General features: G+C 46.4%; 1 protein-coding gene across 3 annotated transcripts in view; it reads right to left on the bottom strand.

The window, feature by feature from the left end:
• The window catches only part of Rhbdl3 (rhomboid like 3), a 56,237-nt gene that overhangs the window by 7,812 nt on the left and 36,913 nt on the right, over positions 1–11,512 (bottom strand). For 2 of the 3 annotated variants that reach the window (XM_031352707.1, XM_031352709.1), the window contains one exon: positions 1,857–1,917. In XM_031352707.1, coding sequence (XP_031208567.1) covers positions 1,857–1,917 — 61 coding nt within the window. The remainder of the gene's footprint in view (positions 1–1,856; positions 1,918–11,512) is intronic. The other variant, XM_031352708.1, reaches the window with a different exon arrangement.

Here is an 11,512-nt window from a genome sequence, read left to right as displayed (position 1 = left end):
ATCTGTTCTAATCTTCTGGTTCCTTCTCATTCTCTGGCTCATTCTGTCTTCATCTGTGTCTAGCTTGTCCCCCTGCAGCCTGTCTCTGTACAAGTGTCCCTGGTAAAACTGCCTCCTCTCTCTTTTTCTCAGCGATGCTCTACCTTAAGTAGCCTCTCTTTCTTCTCTTCTCATGAAAGTTGGACATATCCTCTCCTGTCACATCTTTCTCTGATTCATCATTTTGTCTGACATTCAATTAGTCATCACTTTCAAACACGGGTGCTTCCTTCTACAAACTAACTGCCCCTTCATTGTTTGGAATTAAAGGAGTGTGCTTAGCCACACCACAACTACAAATAGGTTTTTCCAGTAAATAATACAATCACTGGGTTCAGTGTGATCAAATATCGTGCAACAATAGGGGGTAAAACCGGGGAGGGGGCATAAAGGGTGGGAAAAAGTACCCACAAAGTGCCAGGCAGTGGTGGCACACATCTTTAATTCCAGCTCTTAGAAGGCAGAGGCAGGCAGATTTCTGAGTTCGAGGCCAGCCTGGTCTACAGAGTGAGTTCCAGGACAACCAGGGCTATACAGAGAAACCCTGTCTCAAAAAAACCTTGAAAAAAGAAAAGAACACACAAAGTAGCAAAGACCAGAGTTATACAGAACCTCACTATATATGGCTGGCCTGGAGTTGGCCACGTGGACCACGCTGGCCTTGTACTCACAGAGTTCCACTTGTCTTAGCCTATCAAGTACTGGCCTTGTACTCACAGAGTTCCACTTGTCTTAGCCTATCAAGTACTGGGATTACAGGTGGGAACCACAAAGCTTAAGACATGCCCTCTTACACTTAGTCATTTGCTGAGTACTGCTAGTCTTTATGTGTAGGCTCCTCAGCCAGTACAGCTGACCTGTCCTGACCATGTGTACAAGCTGCAAGTAGGAGTCACTACAGTCTGTGACTCTACTAAAACAGAACAGGTTTCTTTTTGTTTTGTTTTTGGCGGAAGTGGTAGGGGCTGGGGAGCAGCCTGAGACAATATTTTAGTAGTCCAAATTGGCATCAAAGCTCAATCTTCTTGGGGCTGGAGTGATGGCTTAGCAGTTACAAGTATGCTGCTCTTGTTGTTGTTGTTTGGTTTTTGTTTGGTTTTGGGTTCGGAGATATGGTTTCTCTCTGTAGCCCTAGCTGTTCTGGAACTAGCTCTGTATATCCGCCTGGCTCTGCCCCCCAAGTGCTGGGATTAAAGGCATGCACCATCACTGCCCAGCCATTTTTTAAAATTTAGGAAGGGTCTGTGGTTCAGTTAGTAGAGCATACATAAATCCCAGCTCCATATAAAAACCAGTGTGCGGGTTGGTGAGATGGCTCAGCGGGTAAGAGCACTGATTGCTCTTCCGAAGGTCATGAGTTCAAATCCCAGTAACCACATGGTGGCTCACAACCACCTGTAATGAGATCTAACACCCTCTTCTGGTGTGTCTGAAGACAGCTACAGTGTACTTATAATAAATAAATAAATACATAAATACATAAATACATAAATAATAAATAATTTAAAAAAACCCAGTGTGGTGACAGAAGCCTTAATCCCAGCTTTTGAGAAGGGAAGAAAGATAGCTCAAAAGTTCAAGGCCATCCTTGGCTATTTAGTGAGCTCAAGGCCAACATGGACTACATAAGACCCCATCTCAAAACAAAACAAAACAAAAAAAGACCGAGGAAGATAAAGAGAAAGGTTTTCTCAGAATGTCCCTGTGGTGGACACATTACTGATAGGCCTCACTTTACTACAGGCTCTTGGAGCATAAGGACAGAGCCTGTTCAACACATCCCCCTCACCCATCCCTGAATGCCCAGCCGTACTCACTACAGATCAAGGCCACAGCCATCCGCAGCAGCTTGAACTGGCACTTCATGCCTGACCAGTTCTAGAGGAAAGGGAGAGAGTTCTGTCAGTTTGGGATCAGACCCTTCCTCTTCAGTTAAGAGCTCTGACATGAAAAGAAGCCACTCAGTGAAGGGCTGAGTGAGGGCTGGAGCTTAGCAATGGAACATTCCAGCACAGAGTTAAGATTTCGGACAATGGTAAGTTTATCCCATGTATACATGGCATGTAGATCCACCTCCGACAGCGAACTCCTTGAGAGCTGGAGTCTTTGCTGTGGTCCCATGGGTGATGAGAAATGTGGGACAGGACACCCAGCAGAGTCAAATTGGGACCATCAGGATAAGAATCATGCTTGTGAAGAATGAGTGAGGACCACAGCCCTCCAACTCGGGTCACATTCACTGTATCAAGCTCGGCCACGACAGCGTGCAATCATTGCTCTTGTTCTAGACAAGTCCATCTCTAATATGCACAAAACCTAAGGGTCTGCTGTGTAGATCATGAGTTTCTTATCACTGTGGTAACAAATGTAGCTTTAGCACCTGAGGAGTGAGGGTGAGGAGGGGAGGGGGCCAGATGGCCTTCAAACAAGTCTCTCTCTCCCCAGAAAGTCTCAAAAAATTCTAAGCCTCCAGAGCAAATAAACAGAATACAATTATTCACCTCACAAAAGGAGTTTTCATTGTACAAAAGACTCCTCCTTGGGGTTCCTTTGAGGGCCTCCTCTGCAGAGCATTCAAAGCACAATCCCACTTACACAGATGCATGCACACAACAGAGATGAGCCTAGGCTCTTCCTGGAGCAAGTTGGCCTGGCTAAAGAGGCAACTAGGCACAGCCAGGGACTTCGGTTCCCTCCCATCTGTTCACTTTGCCCCATTGGCTGTCCCAGGCCTTGCTCTAAGGCACAGCTCATGTTCCTTTGAGGTTCTAAACTTCACAGGGGCCCCAAATAGTGGGGGACTTGGAGAAAACAAGCCTTGGGAAAGCTGCAGAGAAAATTTCCTTTTTTTTTTTAATCAGTACTTGCTCGCAAAGTAGTCTAATGTCTTAGTGCTGTGAACAAGCCATAACCGCAAGGAGTTTCATTTTCTTAAGCTAAAGAAGAAAAGGGTTCCTAACCAAAAGGAGGAGGAAGAGGAGGAGGAGGAGGAAGAAGAGGAGGAGGAGGAGGAGGAGGAGGAGAAGGAGGAGGAGGAGCAAGAAGAGGAATAGAAGGAAGATAAGGAGGAGGAGGGAAGGAAGGAAGGAAGGAAGGAAGGAAGGAAGTGGGGAAGACAGGAAAGCAGTGGTCGTGGAGCGCGCCTTTAATCCCAGCGCTCAGGAGGCAAAGGCAGATGGATCTCCGAGTTTGTAGTCAGCTTGGACTACAGAGTGAGTTCCAAGACAGACAAGGGTACATAGAGAAACCCTGCCTTGAAAAAAACAAAACAGGGCTAGAGAGATGGCTCAGTGGTTAAGAGTACTGGCTGTTCTTCTGAAGGTCCTGAGTTCAAATCCCAGCAACCACATGGTGGCTGACAACCATCTGTAATGAGATCTGACGCCCTCTTCTGGTGTGTCTGAAGTGTCTACAGTGTACTTACATATAATAATAAATAAATCTTTTTAAAAAAATCAAATGCACAATTTAGTTTTGTTTTTTCTTAAAACATATTTGTTGGCTGGCTAGATGGCTTGCTGCCAAATATAAGCTAAACCTGATCCCCAGGACCTACAGAGGGAAGAGAAGTGATCCTGCAAGTTGTCCTTTACATATGTCCTCAACATATGCAGCATGGTACACACATTGCCCAGCCCTAGCCCCAGAAGTGAATACAATAAAAAATCTAAAAAAGTACTTTAAAATGTACTGTCTGGTAAGTTATTTTGCTAATTGCTTTGTAAATAACAAATGTTTTATATTCAATAAACTTAAATTCTTTCAGAGTTAAAGAAGACTAGGAGGTAGAAGAGAAGGGAGAAGAAGAAGAGGAGGAAGAAGAGGAGGAAGAAGAGGAAGAAGAGGAGGGGGAGGAAGAAGAGGAGGGGGGAGGAGGAGGAGGAGGAGGAGGAGGAGGAGGAAGAGGAGGAGGAGGAAGAAGAGGAGGAGGAAGAGGAGGAGGAAGAGGAGGAGGAAGAGGAGGAGGAAGAGGAGGAGGAAGAGGAGGAGGAAGAGGAGGAGGAGGAAGAGGAGGGGGGAGGAAGAAGAGGAGGAGGAAGAGGAGGAGGAAGAGGAGGAGGAGGAAGAGGAGGGGGGAGGAAGAGGAGGAGGAGGAGGATCAGTTTGGAAGGCTGGAACCTAGCAAGTCCCAGGCCCACAGCAGGAAGCACGCTGAGACCCTGTCCGCAGCAAGCCCTCTTCATTAGTGAGGTGGGCAGCACACAGCCCTCTAAAACTACAAAGTCTAACATCTGCTTGCTGGATTCTCTTGAGAAGCAGACAGCAGGGCCACACAGGGACTTCTAGTGTCTATCAAAGCACCTTACCACAGAGACAGGGAACAAAACAGGGGTCAGTGCTTCTCATGGACCCAGGAAGCCAATCCCTGAAGTGGACCTCATGCCTCTTACAGCCGGAAGGTGGTAGGACACATGGCCTTCAGATGCTAGGATCACAGGCACATGCTTCAGTTTCAGAAGAGAGAAAAAAAAAAAAAAAGCTTTTTAGATGGCATGGTGTTGTCTGCTGCCCCAAGCTGTGCATGTAATGGTTTCATGGGGTAGAAAAGAGGTGGAATGGCAGGAGAGCTTCCTTAGGAAAAATAAGACCCTGAGTTTTAGTCCCAGGAGAAAGAAGAGAGAAGGAGGGAGGCAGGGATGGAAGAAAGGAAAATAATTGATTAAGAAGTGAATTCTGGGGCCGGGCAGTGGTGGTGGCACATGCCTTTAATCCCAGCACTTGGGAGGCAGAGGCAGGCAGATTTCTGAGTTCAAGGCCAGCCTGGTCTACAGAGTGAGTTCCAGGACAGCCAGGGCAATACAGAGAAGCCTTGTTTCAAAAACCAAAAACAAAAAAGAGTGCTAGAGGGATGCAGTCGGTAACTCCAGTTCCAGGGGAATCTGATAACCTCATACTGGCATATATGCAGGCAAAACACCAGTGCAGGGCTGGTGAGATGCCTCAGTGGGTAAGAGCACTGACTGCTCTTCCGAAGGTCTTGAGTTCAAGTCCCAGCAACCACATGGTAGCTCACAACTATCGGTGATGAGATCTGACGCCCTCTTCTGGTGCACCTGGAGACAGCTATAGTATATTACGCTGGAGCGAGTTGGGCTGGAACGAGAGGGGCTAGAGCAAGCAGAGGTCCTGAGTTCAATTCCCAGCAGCCACATGATGGCTCACAGTCATGTGTACAGCTACAGTGTACTCATACACATAAAATAAATAAATAAATCTTAAAAAAAAGTACACATTTTAAAAAAAAAGTGAATTTTGGGTGTTAGAGAGATGGCTAAGTGGTTATCAACACTGACAACTTTTGCAGAGGACCTGGGTTCAATTCTCCACACCCACACAGGGACTCATTATTGTCTGTAACTCCAGTTCCGGGGGATTCTATGCCCTTTTTTGGTCTCCCCAGGAACCAGGTATTCAAGTAGCGCACATCCATGCATGCAGGCAAATCACCCATATACCTAAAATAAATAATTTTTTAAAAAGATGGTCAATGTAGGGGCTGGCAAGACAGCTTAGTGGTTAAGAGTGCATATTTGTCTTTGAGAAGGCCTCTGTAGTTCTCAGCACCCACTCTGTGTGGTTCACAATCCTCTGTAACCCCACTCCACATAACCCACAACCTCTTCTGGCTTCCACAGGGCCCTGTGCATGTGTGGCGTCTATTCACACAGACATGTAAAGAAGAATAATGAAAATAATTTTGTTGTTGTTGTTGTTTTTCAAGACAGGTTTTCTCTGTGTCTCTCTGGCTGTCCTGGAATTCATTTTATAGACCAGGTTGGTCTCAAATTCAAAGATCTGCAGAACTCTGTCTCCCAGGTACTGGGATCAAAGGGGTGTGCCAACAATGCTGACTATTTTGGTGTTTTGTTTTGTTTTTTTAACATTTTATTTATTTGTTTTATGTATGTGAGTACTCTGTCCCCGTTTTCAGACACACCAGAAGAAGGCATCCCATTACAGATGGTTGTGAGCCACCATGTGGTTGCTGGGAATTGAACTCAGGACCTCTGGAAGAGCAGTCATTGCTCTGAACCCCTGAGCCATCTCTCCAGCCCTACTTTGGTATGTTTGAGATATGGTCTTGCTATATAGACAGGCTGGCTTCTAACTGTGATTCTCCTGCCTTGGCCCCCTAAGTGCTTTGATTACAAGTATGTGCATGGCCTCACATACTTGGATATGGCCTTGTATATGAAGATGTGGTCTCTTTTACTGTGTCTTGAGGCATAATCGGGTAGAGTAAGTCTCAGCCGCCCTCCCTTGCAAAGGCCTTCCACCTCTTGCTCCTTCTGTTCTTTATCTGGGATTGGCCTTAAAGAACACTGCCGGGGCTGAGCGTATAGCTCAGTTGTAGAGTGCTTTCCTTGAATGCACAAAGCCCTGTGCTCAGTGCCTAACACTACATAAAGCAGAGGTGGTGGCACACAAAAGGTGATATGTAAATAAATGAACATATCACAGTACCTATTCTTGATCTGACACAGACATCACTGCGGTTAGTGAATTTGACACAAACAGTCCCTATGTCAATTACCAACTTTATCAGGTGAATGAAGTGAATTAACAAGCATAAAATACTAATTATATGATATGAGCATCCTATCAATGTCTACTAATCTTAGTATAATGTAAAATCTCAGTCTAATCCAGACCCCAGAAAAACATGATGTGTTCACTCCGCAGAGTATGCCATATCAATTCCATGTTACTTCCCCTCTTCCTCCCCAGTCCACAACCACCCTCTAAGAGACTGTGAAACATTTTGTCTGCCTTTCTTCTCTTACCAGCTGCTCAGGGAGCTGAGGGAATTCCAATCTCCCAGCAGTGAAGGGGTTAACTTACAGAGTCTTTCCTGCCCTTCAGCTGCTTATTTTTACAGACCCATTATTCCCTCCATGAAATGAGTGCCTTGGAACACCAGGAGAGGAGTCTCACACAGCAGGCACTGCCTCTGCTCTAAGTGTGGAAGAGCTGGGCCCCTGGGGAACCAGACCTTTTGAAGGCCCTTTTATTCCATTCTCTCCCACAGCCCCACAGGGTAAGATAGTGACTGCCACAGAGCAAGTAGGGAACCAGTCTCCCTTAACCAATTAAGCATGTTCACCCAACCAATTAAGAGCACTTGCCTATCTTGTGTGAGGCCCTGTGTTCAATGCTCAATACAACACACACACACACACACACAATCACTAACACATACACAATCACACACACACTCACACACAGTCACACATACACAATCACACACACACTCATACACACACAATCACACACACAATCACTCCACACACAATTACACATACTCACACACAATCACATACACAATCACTCACACACACAATCACTCACACACACAATCACACACACTCACACACAATCACACACATACACACACACACAATCACACACACACACAATCACTCACACACACAATCACTCACACACACAATCACACACAATCACACACACACAATCACACACACACAATCACACACACACACACAATCACTCACACACACAATCACTCACACACACAATCACACACACTCACACACAATCACACACACACACAATCACACACACACACAATCACTCACACACACAATCACTCACACACACAATCACACACACTCACACACCCAATCACACACACTCACACACACACACTCACACACACTCACACACACACACTCACATACACTCACACACACAATCACACACACTCACACACACACACACTCACACACACTCACACACACACACACAATCACACACACCATGAAAGCGTGGTATATAATGAGGGTGGTTTCTCTCGCCTACAAGAGGCTATTCACTTAATTACATAAACCTTATGGCTGAGGTTTTTTTTCTTTGTTTTTAGGAGCTATCTTTCTTGAGCTCTTGAACAATGAAATTCAGTTTGCAAAGATCTGCTTCTCAAATATTTTAGGAAAACATCGAACACACAGCAAAGTGTAAGTAAATAGCTTGCATATTTAGAAATGGAACTGTGGCTTATGGGCACAGCAGCAGGCAATTAATAAATTATTCCATCAGGTGGATCTTTCTATTTTCAGTGTTTAAAAATAAGAAGTCTTGATTGAAAGCCTTTTCGTGAGCCACATCTTTGGCTGAAATAGTTTCTGACTTTAATTCCTCTCTCTCTCTCTCTCTCTCTCTCTCTCTCTCTCTCTCTCTCTCTCTCTCTCTCTCTCTCTCTCTGTCTCATACACACACACACACACACACACACACACACACACGCACACACACACACACAGGACCTTTTCAGGGTTTATTAAATTATTTGTGTGTGCGCCCATGTGTATGTGTGTATGTAGTGTATGTATGTATGTGCTTCCGTATGTCTGACTGTGAGTGAAGTCTCATGTGTGCCAAGGTGCAGATGTGAAGGTCAAGGACAACCTCTTCTACATTGTTTAGACAGGGTCTTTACTATTTGCTACTTTCTTTTCCAGACAAGCTGGTCCATGAGCTTCCAGGGATTGTCTTGTCTCATTTCCCATCTCCTTGGAGGAGTATTGGAGTCACAGACACATGCTACCACACCCAGCTCTGCACGGTCCTGCAGCCAAACCTTTACCTACTGAGATCCTTGTTTTGCTTTTGAGACATGATTTTTCTATGTAGCCCCGGCCGGCCTTGAATTCTTGATCCTCCTGCCTAAGCCTTCCAAATTCTAGGATTACAGGTGTATACTACCACAACCACAAGACATAATTTTACGTAGGGCAAAATCTCAAATTTAATAGCTAGTTCTGAGAACAGAAGGGCTACACATTTTTTTTTCTGGGATATAGCAGAAGCTTTAAGAACACATTTTTCTGATTTCTCCCTGTAGATACGAAGTGTAATTCATATGTTAAATAATCGCATTTGAAGCTGGCAAGAGGGCTCCATAGGAAATGGCATCTGCCGCCAAGCCTTGAGGTCAATCCTGGGGACCCACCAGGAAGAAGGAACTGACTCTCAAAAGTTGTCCTTCGATATCCACACTGCACCAGGGCACACGTGCACCCCTGTCTCCCCCCACAAAATAAAACATAAATGTAGTGAGTTACATGTACAAGTGTGCATGCATATGTGCACACAGGTTTGCCATGGGGAAAGTATGTTCTGGTTTGCTTGTTCACATCTTGCATGGGAGCCCTAGGAGCTCACAGGGACAGACCCAGCCATCAAATGGCTCTTCAATCTAGATTTCCTGACTATCACACCCGTAGTTTTTCTGCCGTTTGCTCTCGTGAGATACTGTCTAGTGAATGAACACTTCACCCTCATTTTGGAAGTAAATCAACTGTGTATCTGTTAAGTTGAGGTATATGAAACTGTTAATATTTAAACACTCTTCAGTCACAGGAATGGTACTTTTTTAAAAAACAGGGTCTCTCTATGTAGCCCTGGCTGTCCTGGAACTCAGTATGTAGACCAGTCTAGCCTGAACTGAACTCATAGAGATCAAACTGCCTCTGCCCCGCTTCCTCCCCCACCCCGAATGCTAGTATTAAAGGTGTGTGCCATTTCTCAACATGGAGCTAAAGTCCCTTGATTGTTAGGGGGATTTGGAAGTACACTAAGCTCCACAGACTATCAGCTCCCAGGAGGCAGGCAAGGAGCTGCTTTCTTCTGGAAAGGCATGAAGGTCTCCGATGAGACCGCTCATCTCCATGGCCATGAGCTTCTCACCAGACAGAAGTATAAACTGAACAGAACTGTTTCCCAGGTCCCTGGTGCCTGTGGCCTGCCCTTCAGTGTTGAGTGGACTGTCCACCCACCGGAACTTCTGGGGTACTGCAGCTGCTTCCCAGGGAGGGAGTGGGCAGATCGTCATAAACTCCTGCCTTTTTCTTCTTTCCACTGTGCCTGCTCATCCCCCCACCATCCCTGTCCCCATCCCTATCCTGCAGGGATGGGAGGGAGAAGGTCAGTATTTCCTTCTCCAGCTGAGAGGAATTGGGGCAGGGGGAGGAGGGGCAGGAGGCGAGGAGGGGGATGAGGGGGACGAGGCAGATTTCAGAGGAATAGCTGTGTCTGAGGAAAGACAGAATTGATAGAGGATGACCCATTTAGAAGGGCCTTGTGAGGCAGCCCCGAGCACTCTGGCCCCCAGCAGACTGAACTGTGTGTGTAAAGGGGAACACAGCCCAAACCCTCACACTCAGATCTGCTCTCCCATAGTCTTACACTCAGGCCTGCTCACCCACACCCACCCGCAGTCTCTCTACTAGCATACATGGGAAGTTGCCAGAATTTAGACCAGTAGCAAAGTGTAGTCACTTAGCGTTTCCCTCTCCCTCGCTTGCTCTCACTCTCAACTCACAGAGGGAGTGGAGGTGAGGAGAAGATGGTAGTGCTCAGAGTGAGGCGGTGAGCACGGTGAGCACAGTGAGCCTCGATCTAGAAAGCGGGGATTCCAGTAGGGTGTGCTTGAGAGGCTGAAGCAGGAGGATTGCCACAAGTTCGAGGTCAACCTGGACTACACAGTGAGTCCCAGGCCAGCTTGGGATAGCCCTACCCATAGCCAAAAGAAGAGGAGGAGGAGGAGGAGGAGGAGGAAGAGGAGGAGGAGGAGGAGAAGGTGGAGGAGGTGGGGGGGGGAGAGAGAAGGAAGGGAAAGATGGAGGGAGGGAGATAGAGAAGTCAGACTCCACACTTGGAAGGCTGAGGTAGAATTGTGAGTTCCAGGACATCCTAGACAATGTGGCAATGGCTTCTTCAACAACAACAACAACAACAACAACAACAACAACAAAAAATCCTCAAAAACCCACATGAAACCATGAGAGAATGTAGAGACTCCAAAAAACTGTCACCCAAGCATTGCAAGTGCCTTGTGGGGAAAAAAAAGGTGACAGCAAACAGGGCTGGGAGCAGGAGGGGCTCCCGGGAATCTGTTACCTTCCTGACTCTCTTTCCTATGCCTAAATCTCATAGGCAGCATGGGTATGTCAGGGACAGAGGAAAAGGTGTATAATGCAGAGGGGCTCCTAGGTCAATATGGGTATGAGGACAGCTGAGTCCCATTAGAGAGGCCTCCATCTGCCTCTAAACTAGACAAGCTCCCTACCATAGGGTCTTCAACATGCCAGTTTGAAGGCCCTGCTTAGTCTGAGACTGCCTGGGTTCTTTTGTAAAGAATGAGGAATTGAGTTAATATTCAAGTGTTTATCTTCATTTTTTTTTTCTCTAATGACACATCACCTAGTTTCAGAGGTGCAGAACCCAAGGTACAAAGCAGTGAGTGAGTGAGTAATCTGACCTGAGTCATATTCTAGGAGTGGGCAGTCGGGATACAGGCCTAGGTTGCCTGTCTCCTTGGCCCAGACCCATATCCCTAAAATTGTATAGCAAGTAAGATGGAGGGAAAGAGTACGGGACTCTGACTGTGTGAGGGGCTGGAGCAGGGGTCAGCACCCAGATGGCTGTCAGGGGACATGGAGCAGGGGTCAGC

The sequence above is a fragment of the Mastomys coucha genome, unplaced genomic scaffold, assembly GCF_008632895.1.
Source record: "Mastomys coucha isolate ucsf_1 unplaced genomic scaffold, UCSF_Mcou_1 pScaffold5, whole genome shotgun sequence".
Classification (NCBI taxonomy): domain Eukaryota; kingdom Metazoa; phylum Chordata; class Mammalia; order Rodentia; family Muridae; genus Mastomys; species Mastomys coucha.
This window is presented reverse-complemented; position numbering and strand designations above follow the sequence as displayed.